General features: G+C 41.6%; 1 protein-coding gene across 4 annotated transcripts; it reads right to left on the bottom strand.

Annotated features, from left to right (window-relative positions):
* Nucleotides 1-4,631: 4,631 nt before the first annotated feature.
* Nucleotides 4,632-23,654, bottom strand: LOC105060448 (protein trichome birefringence-like 11). Of its 4 annotated transcripts, none has more exons than XM_019845758.3 (4): nucleotides 23,042-23,653; nucleotides 9,715-10,104; nucleotides 6,952-7,110; nucleotides 4,632-5,423 (listed from the first exon to the last, which is right to left on the bottom strand). In XM_019845758.3, exons 1-4 carry the CDS (start codon nucleotides 23,416-23,418, stop codon nucleotides 5,033-5,035), a joined length of 1,317 nt encoding a protein of 438 aa, XP_019701317.1. In that variant the 5' UTR covers nucleotides 23,419-23,653; the 3' UTR covers nucleotides 4,632-5,032. The 4 variants fall into 4 exon arrangements, with proteins under 4 accessions (XP_019701317.1, XP_073116894.1, XP_010942466.1 ...); XM_073260793.1 differs by having other exon boundaries at nucleotides 4,632-5,061; XM_010944164.4 differs by having other exon boundaries at nucleotides 4,632-5,420; nucleotides 23,042-23,652.
* Nucleotides 23,655-23,782: the final 128 nt, after the last annotated feature.

Here is a 23,782-nt window from a genome sequence, read left to right as displayed (position 1 = left end):
CCAGCAAGGCACAAAAATAAAGTACATCGGATTCATCTCGACTTTATAAGAGCAACGATTTCTTAACTTAGGTCATACTCAAATATGTTAGTTGGATTATTTGAATTAAAAATTAATATAAGAAAAGCAATTTAATGAACTATATTTCTCTCCAATACATGGAAAAAATGGCTAATCTATTGTATAGACTTAACTTTTGGATATGCTTGGATCTAACAAAAGTTGAGTTCAATCCTTAGCTCAAATCTTGGGCAAGGTAAGTTCATAATTTCTTAAGTACATACATTTAAGATAAAGACATAAAAGATTTTATTTGCAAGACATAAACATATCGAGGCTTGGTTTTTTTTGTCTGAAACAAATTGACACTTTTATATAGAATCAACTTGATTGTATATGTGTGCATGTGTGTGTTTTGAAAGAAAGTTTGATAGCATTGTTTTATGCTTACCTCAACAATCACTCTTCATGAGAAAGTCCCATTAAACAATCAAAGTAATATTAAATTTATGACATAACATTTTGGACCTCTAATATTAAAATTAATATGTTATTTGCAACTAATTATTTTTTCATTTTTCTCAAATGTCATAATTTCTTTTATGATTTTTGCCCAATCATGTATTTATCCCTAATTTGGAACTTGATGCGGAGTATTTTTTTGTTTTTTTAGCATATTCATCTCTGTCATCACTCTGATTAGATGGCATGTTTAAACATTATAGTTTAAAAATTAAATTTAAAAATTTTATAAACTGAATCCAAAATTTAAAAACTAGATGGATTTTTTTTGCATATATATTATACTTTTATAAATTTAAAAAAATTACATGATAATATATGATTATTTTATATTTATTCTACTATCTAAAAAGTATGTAAATTATAGATCCATGTGATTTAAAAGATATTAATTAAAATAAAAACTTATCAATAGCTCTGCATATTCTTCGTTTAATTATAAAATAAATATTATTTATTTTACTTTCTAGATAGTTTAAATTTTTTAATACTTTAAAATTAAAAGACATCAAGTTACTTTAAAATAACTAAATATATCAATTTAAAGTACCTTAAATAAAAAGTTTCAAATTACTAGAAAGAATAAATTCAAGTATATTTAGCTTTTATTTCCTAATATTTTTCTCATAAATGAAATGAGTACATTTAATAATTAATTTAATTTAATTTAATTTATATATTGCGATTTTTATTTTTGAAAAACTTCAAACTTTTACCCGCAGCACATCTTTCTCTTCTTTTTCTTCTTGGATGGTCCTTGAATAGACTTAGACGTTACCATAAAGCATATGCAACAGGGCCCCACTCCGACGCTCCACACCATGGATCCAATCCCTCTTTTCTCCACCCTTCTTTCAAAATCTCTTCTTCTTTGTTCCACCATCGACCCCATTATTATTCCCTTCTATTCCCATTCCCATCACCATCACCGCATGATCCCTTCGCTTCCCCGTCCCCCATCCCTTCCTCTCCAACCCACATTTCACCCGCCCAAGATAATCTCCTCCGCCGTCCTCGGCGGCGGAAATGGCCGGAGAAGAGGAAAGAGGAGGCGAAGGAAAACCCTCGGATCCGCAGGGATGTCGGCACTGAGGCAGGCCTTCTCTTTCGCGGCCTCGTCCCGGCGGCTCTGGCCGCCGGCGGAGCCGCTGGATATGCTCATCCTCTTCCAGAACGGCGGCGGCGGCGGCGGCCGCAGACGCGGATGGCGAGGGTTTTGGAGCGGCGGCGAAGGGTGGCCGGAGAGGCGGATGCCGTGGAAGGAAGGGGGGCTGGTGGGACTCCTCATCTCCTTAGCGGTCACGGCGGCGGCATCGGTGCTGGGGAGGACCGGGGAGAAGGATTTGGGGATTGGGGCTTTGGTGCCGGGGCTTCTGGGGTTGAAAAGGAGGAGGATTTGGAGAGGAGAGGTTGGGGTTTTGATATTAGGGTTTGCCTTGTGCCTTTTGTTTTGGAAGGCCGTTGGCCGGAGAAGAAGAAATGGTCGGAGATGGATTGCTTCATTCGCTTGGCGATTTTGATTATTTATTTACATTGTAGTCTTGTTATATTGTTTCCCTCATCAATTTCTTTTCAGGAGATTTGCAGCAAATTTAAAAAAAGCTAGTTTTTTTTTTTTTTTTGGTTGAATTAGGAAAGAATTATATTACAACGAGATTTTTTTTTTTTTGTCTGTTATTTTCATGGAGGTGTAATGACATGGTCGTAACCCAAAATATATGTATATTATATGGGGAGGGGTCCATCCCTACGGCCCTACCCTAGAGGTGATTTCATCCCATGCCCACCTTAACTAATGATAGGGTTGTCAGTGAATGCAATGCTTCGGAATGAATCAAGAATGCTGTCATTAAATAATGAATTTAGAGAATGTTCTGTTGGAAGGAGTTGATCTACTGAATGAAAATGGAATTGTATGACTCCCATTTGATTGAAAAGAGTTCTGATCTTTTTTCTAATTTAGAAAGAAATGAAAATATCTCCATTGTCGAAATTTAATTTTTATTTTATTTAAATATTTAAATATTATTTTAATTTTAATTATAAATTAAATATATCAAAAAATATGATCATATTGATTTTCATTTCAATCTATTTCAACTTATTCTAGTTGCGAATCAAATGGGTCTTGTTGCAAGCAGGCTCATATGTACATGATTATGTTCAGCATAACTTTTCTTAACAAAATATCACCATCTTATCCAGCTACTTCAACAATGACAATTGGTTTGATATACTTTTATTTTGTGGCGCAGCATGTTAACCATATCCTTGTTGACAAAAATGACCTAAGGCTGAGATGCATGCTTACTCGGAATTGATTCGGCACTGGACTTGTATATTATTGCAGCCATTGGTCCATGGACTATAAATGAAAAGATTAGGCTGATCATTAGTATCGGAGCTGGAGGCGGGTGGGATGGGTAGGATGCGTAGCCTATATCGAAGACATGTGACAATAGAGATCTCTGATCGAACCTCCCCAATCCCCACTCTCAAAAATTGCCATCACAATGTCGATCGGAGATAAATGAGTACAATTCTAGTGATAGATATATCATTCTAAAATTATGAAAAAAGTCACGCTAAAAGAAATCATTCAATATATAATAGAGCAATGGACCTCACTTTCGGTCCCACTGATCCTCACTCTCCCATTGATCCTTTTGAATGAAGCTCCATAATGATTGATAGAAAATCTGATCGATCTTGACCTCAGCTGCCAATCCTAGTTTCGATCGCTAAGTTTGGCTTTGATGTCCATCATGACTCCGCCCACAGGTCTTTAACCATTGGCATCAGGATGACACCCAAACATCAAAAACAAATACGGAAAAAGTCCTAAACCCTCCATCATTTTTCACTGAAAGATCCTCTACCAATCCTTACTTTTAGCCGCAGGCTACATTCTCTTCAACACTTGCTGGCCACTATGTTTGGAAGAGTCAACCTCCATGCCATCCCATCAAATCATATCATCCCATATGGGCCCATCACTCCAATAGTTGGCTGCGCATCAAGGGATGCCATGTCAAATCAAGCCACTCCTATAAGTGGCTGATTGAGCACCGGATAAGGTGACATCTGCCACCAAAGTCCAATTAAGAAGAAGTATTACCTGAACCACATCCAGATAGATTAATCAAATCCCATGATGGATAACATGCCACAGTAACCTTTGTACTTCACAAATTTAGTTATCATGAGTGATACGGACAGAGAGGTCGGAATGATCCTCCATCACTTTCTCTTTATGGCTCTCGCCTTCTTATAAATAGAGATAAAAAAGGGACCCTCCAGGTATGCACATATGCGCGCCGTCCACCCCTTTTGCTTTTCTTCTCTTTTGTTCCATTTTTCTAACTTGACCGTGGGAGGATTCCCGTCAGAGCCAACCCCAGCCAGAACTTGTTTTGCAGATCTCACCTTACCGGCCATTTTCGACCATCTCCAGCCACTCCGATCAAAATCAGAAATCTCCCACAATAATTAGAAACCATAAACTGATATTTTACTACCTTGTCCATATTCTATATAGTACTTTAGCTGTAATAACCGAAGTTTCTTCCACCTGGAATGTCCAAGCACCTCCAACCGTATAGGAGGACAAAACAACTCTCCCTATACTCTTGTACTTGGATCAATTGGATCAATACAGAATGCACTTTGTGCGTGATGAATTAAGTAATGGCAAACATAAGGTAATTGCAGGTATAAATTTTTCAATTTAATCTTTCTTATTTAAATTGTATAATCTACATTTTATAAATCTTGGTTTGTACACACACTTTAAATTTCTGGACACTGATAATGGGAAATTTTCATCCTCTCTCTCTCTCCCTGCCGATCCACAGATGGAACTTGCACTTTGATTTGGCAAAGGAGTTAGACCCATATATCTTAACAATTGCCAAACTCTCCTGAGAAATTGTGGGAGATCATCCATAACATCTCAACCTTTTTTGTCTTGAGGGAAGAATAACATCTCAACCATGCTTGGAAACAAAAAAAGAGTAAACTTGAGCCGTATCTGTTATACCAAAATCATTTTTCTCTGTGCTCCATCTGTTTTCACATCACATAATCACTCCAAACAGAGAAGGAACGTAGAAAAGAACATGACGAAATAAACAACATAACATTATTATTATCTTTTAAATTAGAGAATAGAATGAGACCACAAGAATCTGAAAATTGAATTATGTACACTTTCTCTATAGTTTGACATTGCTTCCTTATTCTTGGAAATTGCCAGTTCCAATTGGGTATATACACAGGCATGCCAAGTTGCCAACCATTTCTCTATTCTGAAACAGTTCATAGCACATGACGCCAAGCCTATCTAAGCCGCGTCTTCTTGTACATGAAAAAACCTGTTGGAAAGACTTCCATCATTCCAACAACTCTGAAGAGAATGTCCTCAAAAAACAACTTTTGAAAGTATTCCATGAGACAACAAGATGCATCACGGAACCAGATGCAAGTTGATTCGAGTAGCCGTCAAACCACTTCACCGATCAAGCTTCATTCCATTGCTGCCTGAAACAAGTAAATTTTGTTGGACCTTGGATTCCCATCTAAGGAAGAAGGCATAGAAGAGTTCATTCCATGTATCTGGAACACCGGGTAAGCACCAGTGGCTGCAATCATGCTTGGGAAGTTGGGGGTGGGCTGTGGGACCAAGGTGGTATAGGGACTGATGACCATCCTTCCTTTGTGCTGTCATCAGGGTCACATTCAGCAAATCCAACTCTGGCATCATAGCTTGACTAGAATACTCCATGGATACATTCATGAATAGGTCTAACAGATGGGTATGTGTTTTCAGTGAGAACAGTGAAGAGTTGAATTCAGGAGATGTCTCCGACTGACAGTTTCCTCTGCTCTTCCAATCCCCACTGCTGCGTAATTTGTGATGTTACCAAGCAGTCTACTTATTTCTTAAATATACTGCTTAGAATAAGATCCTTCAGTAACTTTTTTGTACGTTCTTTTTCTTGAGAAATAATTTTTTACATTCAATAATAACTACTATATAACTGAGAGAATTCAAGTGGTTGAAATAGTTTGAAAGCTAAATTCAAACATAGGTAAAGCAGTGTGGAGATGTCTTGTTCCAGCTAAAACCCTTGTCTTTTCTTGAACTAATATAAACAGTAAGGCCTTGGAGATTGGAAACTTAAGGAAGAGAACTTGGATTCTCCCCTCCACCAACAACCCGCCCCATCTTGTCTGTTCTGTACACAGCATGAAGAGACAACCAACCATCTTCTACTGAATTGCTGGATAGGATTTGGACAATCTAAAGTTCATACTTCAGATCTTTCCTACAAGTTTGAAGGAATTATTGATTTTCTGGAGACCAGGTAGAGTCAAAGCCAAGTGGAGAAAAGATTGGGATGAAGACCCTCGGATTAAAGGAGTGCTCAAATTTTCACAAACACCAGGAAATCTTAGAGTCAGATTTTTGACCGAGTACTGGATAAGAGTGACTTCTGAAGTAAGCCTTAACATCACAAAGCTCTGAGAACAATGCTGGACTCCACCGTCTCTATAAATTCAGAGTGCTGGATCAGCAGCTGATCTTCTCCTTTCAGCCTGCCTTGTGTTTTTGTGGTGCTTTTTATTTTAATTTTTTTGGTTCTCGGTTTTTGTTCTGTTGTTCTCTTCCTCCTGTCATTTCTTTTATATTTAAGTTTATAAATTGGATTGATTTCCTCATATAATCATTCTCCCAAGTACTTGCTTCTGAATTTTCATGGTATTAGAGCTACAAACCATGGCCAAGGATCACAATGATGCTTGCAGACTATCCATGGGAGATCCACTTGCCATCAGAGTAATCACATCATTGAATTGAGAAGCAGGTAAAGTTGTATAAGTGCTGTCCTACACCTGTGGCATCATAACCTATCAAACAGTCATTCCTAAAATGTTGCAAAAACCATCATTAGCCTTTTCCAATCCCATGTTATCTTTAGGTCCAGCCACAATTGTATCACCAATTTTCATAGAAAGGGACAGGCAAACATATCACATAATTCTTGATGGTCATTGAGGCCCTTGTCACTCTAATGAAATGTTGCAAGTCTTTGGTGGAAGGTATGGTACGTTTTGCAATGGACTTCTAATTAATATATTCTAATGATCAAAATATAAAACATAGTGAATTTCACCTACAAGCACGTGTTTTTTCTTGATATTGAGAATTAAAATACTCAATTTTTTTTTTTTAATATTGTCAAGCCAGCCTGCTAGGATAGTAACACATAGAACAAGAGTAATTGAAATCTTGATAGATGATTGAAGTGATGCTAACCTATTCGTGTGAATACTTGATTATAATGGCCCAAAAAAGAAGCTAGGATTAAAATGTAAAAATAAAATTAATTAAACATATAGAACGAGCTATAGAATATTAAAACAAACCTGAAATGCACTGGGGAATACGTACGAAAGATGACCTGAGTCTTACTCATATTAACTTCTCGATTGATCCAGTCAAACAATGTCCTGATTGATCTTTGATAAGCACTTTCCACACTCATCTTCATCTTCACCTCCTTCCCTTCTTGAAAATAATGTCCACTACAAAAATTAAAATACATTTAGAAAACTCATAAGCTGATATAGCAACACATTCATGATATGGCCTGACTTTTAATGCAGCTAAGTGCAGAAAGAATCAGATATGAGGGAATAATAAAGGAAATTTTAGAGACCACTATAAAAGATAGCTAGTGGAGATGTTATCAAAATGCAAGCCAAAGCACTTTCTGAGAAGAGAACATCCCTTTTTATAGAGGCTCTTTCCTTGCTATCATGGATTGATTGGTCATCCTAGGTGATCCAGAAAGGCCTACTTTTAACTTACAAAACAATCACAACAAAGGGGTCAAAAGATTTGGATCCTGATGCTAAAATGGAATCCTAATTCTCAATAAATATAGGACTCCTTCAACACAACTTACAAGTTACATCAAAATGAACTTTCCAAACATTAGTGGTCAGCGTGGCAGATGGCAGCAGCCGAGGCGGCGCTGGTTCTGTCATCAGAGGCCCCAACTCCAAGCTTGTTGCTGCTGGTGGGAGTCCGCTGCTTGACATGTTAGTCCTGGAGGCGGAGCTGAAGGTGGCCCAGGAGGGTGTCAGATATGCACGGCGGGAGCTGAGGGTGGAGAGCTTCCTGTTGGAGGGGGGACTCAGCAACCATGACTGGCCAGATCCGGGGGCAGACAAGGGGGGTTGTGTTTCCCCCTTGCTGCAGGATATCTAGAAACTGGTTGAAGAAGGCACCGCCTTCATTGCTACTCACGTCTACGAGGAGGCGAATGAGGCGGCAGATTGGGCAGCCTCTTTTGTTACCGAGCACTCAGGTGCAGAAATTAGGGGTCAACCCCAAGGATGTTTAGAAATATTTTATTGTCTAACTTTTTTGGATGTGCTCATACCAGAATGGTGTGAATGACTGTCTCAGCAAAAAGAAGAAGAAGAAGAAGAAGAGCAGAGAGATTGTATTGCTACTCTTACACTAGTAATAAGTGGCCAACTAATACAATAACTAATGGACTATTACTTTTGACACAAGACTTCCCCAAGGACTCCTCTATAAGAAAATAAAGTTTATAAGATTCTTGATCTGACAATAGAAGGGAATTAGACAGATGATGGCCTAAAGACTCATACTTCCTAATCAAGAGGTGTCTTGGGAACTTAAACACTAGCACATCAACTCAGAGGCCTTCTTTGCATGCTTTTTGCAGGTGGCTTGCAATAGACCACTCGACCAGAGAAACCTTAATTTTGCATTTCAACTCCATAAATCTCAACAGATTCTTTTCAGTTTTCTTTGGTGGTTCAAGCTGCATCACTAACAATAGTATGACATGACCAATATCTCGTAAAATTGATTACCAAAAGACATGTTGAAAAGCATCTATGATGGAAAAAGAGATGGTCTTGAAGGAAGGGATATAATAGGCATTAAATTATAAGTTTGTCGGTCATATAAAGCAGTGGCTAAGTTTTCAGTCATGAATTAGATATAGTAATATGTTTAATATGGGCAACCTGACAGAAAAGAAAGGAGCCTCAAAGTATGCCTCTAGTGGGCCACATAGTTCAGCAACTAACAAAGCATAACAGAAGAAGGCATAGAAGATGTTAAAGACTGCTTGAAATACGACGAACATATCTAGCAACTACAAATTAACTAAAAGACAGCAATGATTTCCTGAATTACAAATTTGCAGAAGAGTAAGCATGTTATGACTCTGAATAGAAAAGAGCACTATACCACAGCCCATGACTAGAGCATGGTAACTTCTTCCAATTTTAAAAAGTGAACAGATAAAAATGTATCATTGCAGCATATAAGTTGATTAGCCGATGAAACGATATCAAGGTGGCTCACTACATGATGTGTGCAATATATTTCATTAACAACTGAACCATTAGTGCACTGAAGGTAACAAAAAGACAACTCTCTGCAGCTCTACATAATTAATATCATTGTTACACTTGTTTGCTAGAAATTATTAACCAGTAACTTCAAAAGGTTAAGCTAACAGCCCCCTTGCATGCAGCGTGGACCATTCACATGGAGGGCCCAATGACTCAAACGAACCAAGATTACAAACATAATTATTGGAAAGAGCGAAGATAATACCAGGTCAATCAAATAAATAATTAGCTTGGAGGGGATTTGAATTCCTGACCTCTAGCATACTTGGCTCAGAGTTTTTTTTTTTCTTTTTTCCAAAAAAAAGCCACTGAAACTAAAGAAAAATGTTAGTGTCATGTTCACCAATATCCCCTGTTGAATTAGGAATGCATCTCTCAAGCTGGTGGCCATAAGCTATGTGAATGTATATATGCTGAAAGATGCAAAAATGCTTTCCAGAAAAGGGAGATGTAAGCAATATGGCAAAGACTATGATAATATTTTTTAGATAGGCACTTCTGCACAAATGTGCCAAGTTTCTTTAAAAAATGAACAAGCAGCAAACTATACATCACATATGTGAATCTATCTAGCTATGAACCAAGAGTAAAGGACAGCTATTTGTTGTTAAGATTGAGATCCGTTAAGAAGACTAATTTCACAGATCATGTTCCAAACTCGCAAAAAGAATGAAGACAATATGAAAAGAGAAAGAAAGAAAGAAAAAGGAATTTCAGCTATAGAAGTACCCTTTTATGGTCTTTTCATAGTTCCACCAGTGGCCACTGTTGAATACCAGTACATCAGCATCCCTCCATCGGGATGACTTCAAATCCATAACATCCAGTTTAAGTGTTGACTTCACTTTTGCTGGCATTCCAGCTGGGGCTTGACTATGGAGCACCAGATATGGAGCTCTGTAATATTCCACAGTGCAATTGTAGTCCCTGAACTTAAACACTAGGAAGCCCTTATGCTTGGTAATAGGGTTGCCATTCACTTCATAGATAGAACCCTTGTCAGAGACGGCTGAAGAGAGCATGCACAGAAGAGACTCCCATTGGTTTCTTCCTATGGAGTCACCCGCAAATACCAACCGTCGGTTTTGTAGTTTCTCAAGCATCTTCTTGGCATCAAATCTTCAATTACGAAAAAGAAATTAAAGAATTTAGAGAACATGTAAGAGTGAGTTCACACACGTATGTGTGTGGTGATACGACATTCTCCGCAGATGGAAAATAATACTATTATCATTCCAAAAAAACTGTGCTCCTCCTTCTAAAGGGAAACGAAGCACTAATGTATCAAGGAAAAAAAAAAAGGCAGTGCAGTCAGGGTTTTAAGAAATCATTAAGTGATCACCTGGTAGTTTTCTATACCTTTGGCAGAAAATTTTTAAATAAGTAGAGGGAAGGAATGTGTGACAGGGGAACAAAACAGAAGCCTGTGTTGAAAATGACATGAATTCTAGTTGGTTACATCCAAATCCATCTCATTATGTTTCAGAAATATTTAGGAAGAAATATAAGTTAATTAATTTGGAATTCTATGATTTAGATAACAGAAAGGATTAAAGACGGAACATGACCAATACTTTCTGATTCCTCAAAGGGGAACCTGGAAGAGATATCAATACTGATATTCTCTTAAAAGAAAAGGTTACATGAGAAATGAATGACCAGTATTTTTCCCTTTATCACAATGGAAAACAAAGAATTGAAAAGGAAAGGAACTGATGACATTCTCAAATTAGAAAAGTATAAAAACATGGTAATGCAACACTTTGGTCAGTTCCTGGGCTAATTGTAGAGACCATAAACAAGAACTAAAATCATAACACGAAGGATAGTTTTTACCTGTTCCAATGTTGCTTTCATTATGATACTCATACAAGTAAACCATAATAAAACGCAGGCTATGAGGAACAAAAATATTCTAGATAGTATGGATGAAGCACCTTTGCAAGTTTGAATTGCCAAAACAAAAAAATAAAAAAAATAAAGTCAAATAACAAGTGATTGTAGAATAGGCAGGGGAAGTAACAGAAGAAGCCAGAAATATGACAATAAACTGTAAAATTATACTAGAACTATTTGAAGAATTTATCAATGCCATCAGAAGTAAAAGACCAAATAATGTGTAATATAAGATTAAAATGAAATTTGTTATTGCATAGTGTAGTTTATATGCCTGAGCATAAAAATATGAGCAAAGACTTTCCTTTACAAGATCAATAATAGCCCCCTCTATGCATTATGAAGGGGATAAAAGCAAAGATATTACTAACAATTCTGCAACATTTTAAGTAAACTGATTCATTCAACAGATAGCCCACCAAGGTTTTAAATCCCGATCTTCAGCTTTGTATTGATCAGGCACTTGGTTCAAATGCCACTGGGGACGTACAATCTTGACAATTGGGATCAATCACTACTGGACCCCATATCAGTACTATCCTATTATGATATTGATATACCCCATATCCGGTTCTGTGAACTGAATGTCATTATGCCCTCATACCATGTACTGGTTTGGTATCGGTACGGTATAGAGTACAGAAAATATGCACTGGTGCTGAGTAGGGCAAAACTTTCTTGGAATGGATTGTCTCCTCGTGGTTCACTAGGACACCAATTTTTCTTTTTCATTTTTTTTACTTTTCTGTTGTATATTGCTTTACAGGTTTATCAGAGTTTGCTAGATAAAATTTATGATTAGGATAGGTTTCTTGAGCCAATGATTGAGTCTGTTGTTGGCAATAATATGAGCACCAGTGGTGTGAAAGAACTTTGACAACAAAAAAAGAAGAATCTACAAGAAACGTAAATTCAGATAATTACCGATATCCACGCTTACTTGAGAATAGCTCTAAATTATCTACACTTGCTCCAAATTTTTGATATCTAATTATTTAATTAGTTTTAGATAATCTTTGTCCAAAAATTAATTTCAATTATAGAATTTTTGAAACTTAAAATTGGTGAAGGGCTTCTGCAGGCACCGCTGCCATGGGTACTAGATATATTTTCCTAACCAAACAAAGGTGTTTTGTTTGGTTTATTTTTAGTTTCATGCAAATTTTGGATGTAAGCTCAGGTGACCAAAACTGATCTACATCAGATAATAATATGGTAGAATGTGCATACTTATAGTGCCAATGTGCTGTAATTACTTTCTCGACATTATTTTTATTTTTTTAATGATAATTTTATTCCAAAAAAAAGGGAGAAAAATACGGTGCTGCAGGTTGCTGCCCAACCTTTGACATACCAAAATTCCATATCAAATGAAAAAAAGAAAAACCCGGCATAGTTTTCCCTTATTTTCTTCATTTTTGGCCAAATAAATGACAAAGAAGAAATAAAAGGTGGGAGATGGTATTCATGAAGCCACCTAAGTATTGTTTATACTGGAGACAATGATACCAAAAAGACATCCATTAACAGCACTGAGCATGGACACATAGTATGCCAGTCTGCTGCCTTTGCCCAGCCCCTGTTTCTCAGTCAATTCAGGTATTTTGCTGGCAGTCTTAGGCCAAACAAATTTTTTTTTACCAATTACATTGAGTATAATGGCCTCAATGGGTCATGCAATGGATCCTCTACTAGCAAAAAAAATTCCGGTTGGAAAGAATATCTAGTAAAGTTGATCAAACTGATACCCTACAGCAATATTCTCGTGGAAGAATGTCTGCTTTCCTTTAATTGGATAATCCAAATGATAAAATTCTTAACATTTTTCTGTAAGAAAGGAGATATGAAATTCCAGTGTCATGAGTTGAATTAAAATTTTTGTATTAGTTTTGCACATTCTTCCTGAGATAAGCAAGAAGGAAATTGAGATTCAGACCTGATTAAGTAATCATTTGTTATCATGGCAGCACTCTTAAAATATGACAATGCAAAGATCTGCAAGATAAGTAGTTATGTTTAGTCTTTCCCACAAAGTTTCGCCTCATATTACAATACAAGAATTTTCTTTTCCCCTTTGTTTCTCATTATCTGGCGTTGTTGAATTTTTACTTGTAGATTGGGATGATATCATATGTTTTAAAAGAATGGCAGGGTTTCCGTAGGACCCATAGAAAATGAAGATTAGGCATTTCAAACATTGTCTCACGAGTATGTCTCATTGCCACTAACCGAATATTCTAGACAGCAACTTTGCATGGTGCTGGAACATAGCAAGTCTAGATACAGCAGTTCAGGTTATATCCAGGTGCAGCAATAATAAATTGCCCCATAACTTTGCATGGTGCTCCTTTTGGAACACAGTGTGGCAAAACTGACAGCGAGAAGTGTAGGCTGACAAAGTTTGGTGGTATGTGAATGTCGAACTTCTTGAGTATCATGTAATCACACAAACATTTAGGTGGTAATTGTTATAACAAGTGTATGTGATGGGAGAAGACTTGCAAGAACAGGAATCTTGATTGTCCAATACAAAAGAACAGAAAGACAAACAAAGCCATTTAAAAGAACACCACAAGCACACCCACCCACAAGACTAGTTTCAGAAAAGAAACTAAAAGAGTTCTATCTTGCACAATAAATTCAAAATAACATGAGGTGGGCCTCTTAACCTTCCCATCGTGGGATTTTATATGTCAAGTCCTCAGGTTTACTCACAGCTCTTCACAGACAGATAATAAGGAAATTGATAAACTCATTTTAGCTTACAATGTGGATAAACAATTCAGCTTTGAAATTTACTTCAAAAAAAGAAAAGAGAATTGTTGGAGGTATTCGTATATTGGCCGAAGACGTGATAGTGTTGTGAGTATTTTTGGACCGAAGACGTGGGACTCAAAGAACCACGGAACCACACTTCCAACTGTGCATATGCTCTGAGAATTGCCTTGGTCCACTTGGCTCTGGTAGAGGCTTTAATTGCCTCTTTCCCTCTGCCCCATCCATGGGCATCACAACAGGACAAAAGGAGAAAAGATGGCCATATAAATCTAATAGAGGCATTAATTGCCTCTCCTTTTCTCATGCCATTCTCCTATGAGCATTATAACAAGACAAGCAGGAGAGAGAAAAGATGATGGGAAAAGAGCAGGGAGAAGTCGAACCCGTGTCCGGCCTCCGCCCGCAGGTGCCTAAGCTCCCTGCAGTCATTCGATCCCCACCTTGGCTTATGAGCCCCTCAATGACCTTGGTTCTTGCATTGGCTACCGATCTTCCTCGGCTAGTGGGCCTCCTTCGGCCTCCGCATCCCAGAATCGGCCTCCACTATCAGCTTCGATCATTGGCCCCCGTGAGGCCTACTCCCTTCGATTCTTGGTTTGGCCGAGGCATCTAATAATTTCAGTCTCCAAACAGCTGTCACGTCAGGCCATTAGAAATAATAGCTTGTTATGATGACTGTCAACCATTTTACGGCCATGCCGCATCTCCCATTAAAATATAAGAATGGCCAGAGGTAGACCAAAGCCCTCTAACCCTTTTTGTCAACTCATGCCATTAATGTGCATGGCCTTCACGTGCCGTGAAATGATTTTGCCAGGCACAATTCACGAGGATATTTAATGAAAAATAAAATATCTCTGACAATCTCTGCTCTCCCATGGCTCCAACCTCGTTCACATAAAAAGATAAATAGGGATCCTCCAGGTATGCCTCCTCTCCCTCCCAAAAAAATATACGTTCTTTCTCTCCTGTTGCGAGAAAACTGACTTGAGCGTCGGAGGGTCCCTGTCGGAGCCATCTTTGGCAGGGGCTTTTCTTGCAGGTCCGACCATCGTCGACTCGCTAGACTTCATCATGCTCCAGCACCTCCGGCCCAAGATAGATTTCATCCGCAATAAATTGGTGAGAGAGAGGAAGGGTGGCTCCCTCGCGCTAGCATCGAGCGTCCGCGCGACTATCCGCTTTTAAGAAAGAGTGCCTTATCTACCATTATGTTGCCGCAGAAAGCTTCCTCGCCGATGAAATTTTTGGTTGTAGACTATGCTCTATGCTAGCTACCAGAGGCATCCCCACAACTCCCTCTGCTGGCTCACAAAAGAAACGAGGCTAGAAAATCAAGAGTAAATAATCTAAGTTGGGTGGATGCAAGCTTATTCACCGACGGGAGTGACCGTTTTATTAAAAGAACCCCGCCATCTCATTTTGGTCATAATTTTGTTACTCCCTGCTCATATCTCGGCCATCGACTGTGGCTTCGGCCTCTAGTTCTGGCTTTGGCCATTGGCTCCAATTCGAACATCTATGTCGACTTCGTTGCCTATTAAAATGTGACAAGCCATTGGAGCCTGTCCCCTTTTTGGTTAAATTAATACATTTAATGGCTAGCCATGATGACTCCAAATGAGCCCAAAAAGAAAATGGGGAGAAGAAAAAGCATATAAGACAAATAAGGAGAAAAGGAAAAAAAAAAAGGGTTCTATCCTTTCCTCCTAGCCTCTTCCTGCCATCAGTGATAGCAAAGAAGGAAGGACAAAAAAGAAATGGAGAGAAAAAAGGTGATGAGAGGAAAGAAAAAGAAGCAGAGGTCTGTAAGCTCCTCCGTGCATGTGCCTTGCTCCGGCACTGAGGCGGCCCATGAAGCGGCTAGAGATTAAGAATCAAATAAATCGGATACAACCATAAACCTAGTGGATCGATCGACATCCCCCTGAATACTCTCAGTTGAGTTCAATAAATAAGAAGCATGCAATTTGGATCAAAAAAGAAAGCTAGCCTCAAAAGACATGCATGAAACTTTCTGGTAAGAGGTTCTTAAGCCCTCGTTTTTATTTCATTTCCCCTTCTTCTGGATAGGACTACAGGTCTGTAAGATGAGGAAGAAGAAAAGTTGGCTACTTGTAAGATCCCGAATATTTAGAAGAAAAGAGTCCCAAAGGAAGAAGGCTACTATGCTAAAGCAAATAATAAGGAGCCCAGTAGGACCCAAGAGCTCTATAATAGAACTCGTAATTTTCATGGAAGGTGGGTATGAACGGCCACTTGTGCCCTCCACTCTTCAATGGGAGAGCCGGCAAAGCTCCCAATATTTAGTGAGAGAGTAGACAAAGCCTCCGCTCTTCAGCGGGAGAGCAACTGAAACTCCCACTGTTCGATGGGAGTGCAGTTGAAGCCCCCACTGCTCAGCGGGAGTACAGCCGAAGCCCCCACTCCTCGATGAAAAAGCTGCTGAAGACCCCACTTTTTAGAAAAAGAGGAGACTGGGTCGGAGTACGCTAGTAGAGGCGGAAGCCGAAATCCACTGGCTGAAAATCTCTTTAGTAGGGAAAGAGAAGATCCCACTTTTTAATGGGGGGTAGAACTCTCTGATGCAAAACTCAAACATATCTAGAATCGAACCACAAGAAAATATGAAAGCCGAAGTAACCGACAAGCAAAATGGCATTGGAGTCTAGAGCTCAATATTGTGGGGTCCGCTTTTAGTATGGAGTATCTTATCATATTTTTATTATCTCCATATCATATGTGCCAGAAGGTCATCAATACATTAAATATTGCACTCCCCCCTTTTTATCTCATTAATCCTCAAAAATGGGTCATCCACTATTAACACGCCTGGAGATTTGCCTTTGCGCCATCCAAGCCTAGCATGTGCAATAATTCCTCCCTTTGAGAAGGGAGAGAGAACAAAAAATGAAAGAAAGAGAAAAGGAAGCAGAAAAAGCGAGAGGAGAGGAGGCTCCGAAGCCCCTTCGACGGAGCTTGACGTCTCTCCCGCATGCATACCCACCAAATCGGCGGCCCTAAAGTCGCCAGATTGGGGGGCACGAAGTACCCCATGTTGTTGCACATGCATGAACACCGAGACATAAGACGTGATCGGTTGATGAATGGTTAGTAAAAAGTTAATATGCTAAAGCTTATGCAAACAGAGAAACCCAAGCTGTTCTCTAATATATATATATATATATATATATATATATATATATATATATTATATTATATGGCAACAACCACCATCATATTATGTCTTCCGTGCCTATAAGTATTTCTCCCAGGTCTTCTGACAAACACATTAAAGAGATACTCTTTTAGAAGGAAGAGAAGGGGGTGTAAAGAAATCATGAATATCGAGGTAGGGCAAGGTGCACGCCACTCATGATCCGTGTTCCCCTCCTAGGAGGGGCATCGAGAATTAGTGCTCCCTGTCTCCTCTTCTCTATTGAAGGATTCAGATGATGAATTTTGACATGTGAAGTCACTCCCGATCGATCTGACATTTTCGCATATGCATCTCCATCGCCACCAAGATTGCCTCTGACGCAGATTAAACCTCCACGAAAATGGGAGTGCAGATGAAGCCCCCACCATGGTGGGAGTACAGATTAAGCCCCCACGAAGATGGGAGTGCAAATGAAGCCCCCATCAAGATAGGAATGCAAATTAAGATCCCACGATGGTGGGGGTGCAGATTAAGACCCACGGTGGTGGGAGTGCAGTCAAAGCCCCCACCACAATGGGAGTGTAGATGAAGCCCCCACCATGGTGGGAGTGCAGATTAAGCCCCCATGATGGTGGGAGTGCAGTCGAGACCCCCACGATGGTGAGAGTGCAATCAAAGCCCCCGCAATGGTGGAAGTGCGTCCGGAGCTCCCACGACAGTGGCAGTGCGTCTGAAACGTCCCGCAATGATGGAAGTGCATCCGAAACTCCCACGACGGTGGAAGTCTAGATTAAGCCCCCACGATGGTAGGAGTGCAGTCGAGGCCCCCATGATGGTGGGAGTGCAATCAAAGCTCCCACGATGGTGGAAGCACGTCCGGAATCCCCACGATAATAGAAGTGCATCCGAAGCCCCCACAACGGTGGGAGTGCGTCCAAAACCCCCATGATGGGGGGGTGCGTCCGAAGCTCCCATGACGGTGGAAGTGCATTTGAAGCCCCATGATGGTGGGAGAGCAGAAGACCTCACTTTCAGTAAAGGATCGAAGACCGCCAGCCGGGTCGGAGTAGGCTGGAGTACGCTTTTAGAAGCAGAAAACAAAACTTGGTGGTCAAAGACCTCACTTTTCAGTGAGTCGAAGATCTCATTCTTCGAAAAGTTCGGCGCCGACCTCAAAATCCTAGTGTGGCAACAAAAATTCTTGATCAGACCCGAGGTCATCTTGATCAAATCTAAGGTGAAGAAGATCTAACTTCAATAAAATCTGAAGATTGTCCACAAATCTTTGCAGATCTCTCAAATCCAAAACCTAGGCGCTAGGTTCGGATCACAAGGACATATGGAAAGCAGAAAGCGACAAATGCATTAAGAAATTTTAAATGTTAAAGATGTGAAATCACGTCAAGGAAAGATAATGGGAAACAAGGTCCTTGGCACCAGGAGGTCACCAGTGCCCGAAGTGCCATAATATCCTTGTATTCCGCCAACTCCCAATTGTGCATTATCAATGGTGCACATGCTCTAAGATTCGCCCTGGGTTACTTGAACTCGACGCATGCAATAACTCTTCCCCCTGTCATACCCGACGGTTGCAATAATTTGTCCCCTTCTCGTATCCCATCACCCCACGAGTGGTACAACCAGACACAGATAAAAGAAGAAAAGGGGAGAGAGAATAAGTGGGGGAGAAAGGAGGAAATGGCTTCAACTGGTCCCCTCCGGCCATCTGCCACGGGTTTTCTACACTGCACGCTCGCACGCACATCGCCAATGCCGAGTTCAGCGCCGACGAGTCCGAAACCTCCATGGGGCTCTCATGTGTACCGAGACCTGTGATGCTATCGAAGCAGTCCTGTGTGCGCCTTCGTGTGCACGTGCTCTTCTGAGCTAGGATCGAAGACTCCTAAGTTTCCCCGTATGCTTCCACGTACAGCTGAAGCTTCCTCCTGTGGCCTTGTGCGTGGCCGAAGCCAGCAACAAGAGCTCTGAAGCCCACATAATTGAATCCGCGACACTGCCATGGACGGTACAACAAGATTAAAAGAATAAAAAGCAAAGGGAAGGAGCAAGAAAAGGCAGCAGAAATATATATATATAATAATAATAATAATGACAAAAAATAAGGTGGGGGTACCAAACCTTCCCTCTCTCATGCATCCGCTCCTCCCATGCGCTGCCCGTGAGCGACTCCCTCCAGGCAACCATGCTCGCCGGCCGATCCGGCCTTGAAATCCTGTGCACCCATGTGCGTGCGTCCGGCCCCCAACACCGTCGAACCCTCCTTGGCCACCGACCGGTCCGATCCTAGGTGGCCCTGAGGTGATCCCCCGACTAAACCAATTGGAATGGGTCTTCCATGATCGGCTGCGCCGCCCTTGCACGGAACCCCTGTCATCACCGAAGTCCCCGTCTGCGTGCTTCACCTTCGTCCATGCCGAACCCCGCCGATGGAGTCGATCCTAGGCTGTGCCCCCTCTCCCTCTTGCGTATTCCATCCTGTGTCGAGTCTGCGGCCGATTCAATCCTCGATGGTACCGATCCCCCTCCAGCCAGTCAAGCTCAAGTCTCGCCGAACCCTCTCGGCCGATTCCCCCTTGAGCGGGGCCGCACCCCTTCGAACAAACCCCTCCGACCGATTTCCCCTTGAACGGGGCCGAACCCCACCAGCACCGATCCCTTTCTAAGCACCGAAACCAAAAAAGAGCCTTTTGGCCAGTCGATCTCGGACTGTACACGACCCTCTCAGTTGATCTAGCTCGCGATAGCATCGAGACCCAAAGATGCCCTCGACCGACCTGCTCCCAAGTGGCATCAAAGCCACCAACAGATGGAATTGAAATCCAATGCCCCCTTTGTGCACTTCCTGCGCGTCCGGTCCCTTCCGCACTATAGATTCTTCCCCACGCTACGTGCCCAGAGCCACCCGCATCCTACAGCTTCTCTCACATGCCAAACCTCCCTGCGAACGACACCGAAGCAGGTCCGGCCATGACAAACCCGCATGAACGGCCCCCAAATGCCTTCGACGTAGCTAAAACCCCTATGATGGTACCTGAAGTTCCTAACAATTGCATGTTCCTCCTTCCAACGATGTCTTAATGCATCAGCCGGTGCCCCCACGCACGCTTTTACGGCTGGCCCCCCATTTCGGCCTTCACACATGCAGGCTGACTTCATCGAAGCTAGGTTGCAGGGGATTAAGTAGAACTCACGGGCCTTCGAACGAAACTCATGGTAAAAAGCCCCCGAGCTGCCATCCATTGTTCTCTTTATTCCTTGCAGGACCACAGAACATCAAAGTCAGATCTGAGCGGAGGGCAAACCAAGGAGGGCAGACTAAGGCCAAAGAAGTTCGACAAAGATCCGAAAACTCCTCGCTCTTCAGCGGGCAGCACCAATGAAGGACCAAGGTCTCTCACTCTTTCGCGGGTAGAGCCAAGGCTCTCAAAATCCAAAGTGAAAGCACGATCTTGACATATCCTCGATGAATCAATGGTACTCCCTTCGCCCAACACAATTATAATTCACCTCTCGTCAGGAGTAGGGGGCTAGTGCTGTGAGTATTTTTGTACCGACCGAAGACGAGCATGACCAGGGCCAAAGCTGGACTATCGAACCTAGGATTTGCCTCATGTCAGGAGTATTTCCCTGCGATTCGGTCATATCCACCCATTAAAGGATATGGGTGCACAAGAGAGAAGTGGGGCCCTGCTATTCTCAAATGACAATAGGAAGAAGAGGCGTAGCACCGCACCATCGCTAATAGTTGCTGTGATACAGGATTTCTATTTTGGTCATTATATTTAATGGATGACCATTCTTTTATTGAGAGCTCCTGTAGTTGGAAAAATATCGGTACCGTCAGGTGCCATTGCTGCTATTTTCTATAACTCTATATTCCATTATGGTCTACAATTCCCTTAAAAGGCCAATTCATTGGAGCATCTTCTGGTATACTCTCTATCCAGTCATCTGATTCAACATGAACTTCCGCCATCTTTAGGTGCAAAGCCATCTGATGGCAGCTCAAGAATGGGACCAGCTCAAGAAATGGACAGAATGCTGAGACAGTGGGGGATACTTCTGATTGTGAAGATAATGGAACTTTGGATGCTATGTCATCCACCAATAATATAGCTAGTTGGCTTCGGCCTTCTTGTGATCCTCTATGATACCACTTATCAGCTTCCAGACACAGCATGAAGGCGGCGTATTGCTGCTTGATGCTAGAAAGGTCGTAAAAGTGGGCGAGCCAAGGGGGATGATCGAACCAGTCAAAGACTCCCAGGATGTCGCACCCTTCTCCTACCATTTGCCACTGCCTATGCTAAAGCCACTAATGAGCGGCACCATTTCCTCCTCGCGCATCTCCATCGACAATTGCCAAGACCCTTCACGCGCAACCCCCGCAAGCAGCCGTGCTTTCCCTACGCCTACGAGCAGTGTTAAGGCGTGCCCGATTGAGGCCAACCTCTCATAAGCAGCCCACTCTCAGTAGATAGCACCAAAGCTCTCTATGCGCGTGCACAAAGTGCCTTCACAGATGTCGGACCTCGGATCTATAGGTTTCTATCTACGATTACTTCAAGCAGATAAGGAAAAAGGACCTTGGCACATCTTCAGCCCATCTTGTGTGCCATACTCCCTTCGCCCAACAAGGCTAGGACTCAGGAGTAGAGAGCTAGTGTTGGGGGTATTCGTATATTGGCCAAAGATGTGATAGTATTGTGAGTATTTTTAGATCGAAGATGTGAGACTCGAAGAACCACAGAACCGTGCTTCCAGTCGTGCATATGCTCTGAGAATTGCCTTAGTCCACTTGGCTCTGGCAAAGGCTTTAATTGCTTCCTTCCCTCTGCCCCATCCATGGGCATCATAACAGGACAAAAGAAGAAAAAATGGCCATATAAATCTAATAGGGACATTAATTGCCTCTCTTTTTCTCATGCCATTATCCTGTGAGCATTATAACAAGACAAGCAGGAGAGAAAAGATGATGGAAAAAGAGCAGGGAGAAGTTGAACCCGTGTCCGGCCTCCACCCATGGGTGCCTAAGCTCCCTGCATTCATTCAATCCCCACCTTGGCTTATGAGCCCCTCGATAACCTTGGCTCTTGCATTGGCTACCAATGTTCCTCGGCTAATGAGCCTCTTTTGACCCTCCGGCCTCCTTCGGCATCTGCATCTCAGAATCGGCCTCCACTGTTAGCTTCGATCATTGGCCCCCATGAGGCCTCCTCCCTCCGATTCTTGGTTCGACCGAGGCATCTAATAATTTCAATCTCCAAACGGCTGTCACGTCAGGCCATTAGAAATAATAACTTGTTATGATGATTGTCAGAGGCCTTTTTACGACCATATCGCATCTTTCATTAAAATATAAGAATGGCCAGAGGCAGACCAAAGCCTTCTAATCTTTTTTGTCAACTCATGCCATTAATGTGCATGGCCTTCACATACCATGAAATGATTTTGCCAGGCACAATTCACGAGGATATTTAATGAAAAATAAAATATCTCTGATAATCTCTGCTCTCTCACGGCTTCAACCTCACTCATATAAAAAGATAAATAAAGATCTTTCGGGTACGCCTCCTCTCCCTCCTAAAAAAATATGCGCTCTTCCCCTCCTGTTGCGAGAAAACTGACTTGAACGTCGGAGTAGCTCCGACAGGGGCTTTTCTTGCAGGTCTGGCCGCCGTCGACTCGTTGGGCTTCATCATGCTCTAGCACCTCCGGCCCAGGACAGATTTCATCTGCAAAAGAACTATAATACATGGAAACTCCAATCCAATACGAAGAATAAACGGTCTTTCTTAAAAGTACAACCAACAGTTGAAAGAAAACAAGAACTTAGTTCTCTTCTTGGGATGATTTTATGTTAAAATTCCTACCCTTTGGAATCAATATACTCGGAACCTTCAGCAAAGTGAATACAAATAAAAGAATCAAAATGAAAAACAGCAACAAAGGTCAGGCGGCCTAATGAAGTCACATATACAAAAAAAAAAAAACTCGAAATTCCATTCAAAAGATTGAAATACCTAACAATTATTAATCAATAAGCATGATATCCCATCAACAACGAATAAAATTTACTGCAGAAAAAAAGATTCTATGCCTTCCAACTTCCCTCAAGAAAAAGTACACCTTTCCACACAAAACTAAACAATAATCAAAATTCAAACTAGAATTGGTGAGAGGGATTATAAAATACGAAACCTGGGTAAATTGCAATGCTTCGGCTGCCACCGCCACTTGGTATAGGAGTTATCCGGCCTCCCATTCTCCGAGCACCGGAATCCCTCATCCAAGAACGGGCAATCCTTCGACTCATACAGCGGATAGCTCTCGTCCCATACCCACTGCCCATCAAACAAATCACACTCCTCGTGAAATCTTCTTCCTTTCTCCTCCACCTTCAATCCCAAATTCCTCCACCCGCCGCCGCCCACCACCGTCCGGTTGACGACCACCGTTCTGTCGCGGAAGCAGAGGACGAAGAACAAGGAGACGGACGCGATGGCGAGGACGGGGCAGCACACCTCCACCGCCTGCATCACTGCACTACTCCTCCGCCTTAACAGCATCATCTCCATGCTGTTCTTGCATCCATCTTCAAGAAAAGAAGACGAAGAAGAAGAAGAGAAGATGCTGTTTTTATTTGAAGAGTAGAGACAGGGAGAAGAGGGTGAGGAATGGAAGCAGAACCAATGTTGCCGTTGTTTATGTTGTCACCTCGGGGACGAGAAAGACGGCCGACGAGCGGAGAAACATATGGCGTCTTTTTTTTTTTTTAGTCTGCGGGGGGATTCGGACGAAAGACATGGAGGTGCATTTTGGGTTGGTTGCTGGGGCGGCGCCACAATTTGTTGTTTGGATGCTGACGTGAGACTTTGGACTTGCGGCGGACTCGTCAAGATTAGGAGAAAATATTCGTCGCAACGGTGATACTAGAGCATT

This window comes from Elaeis guineensis, chromosome 7, assembly GCF_000442705.2.
Source record: "Elaeis guineensis isolate ETL-2024a chromosome 7, EG11, whole genome shotgun sequence".
NCBI classification, from domain to species: Eukaryota; Viridiplantae; Streptophyta; class Magnoliopsida; order Arecales; family Arecaceae; genus Elaeis; species Elaeis guineensis.
Note: the sequence above shows the minus strand (reverse complement) of the source record. Positions and strands in the feature narration are given on the sequence as shown.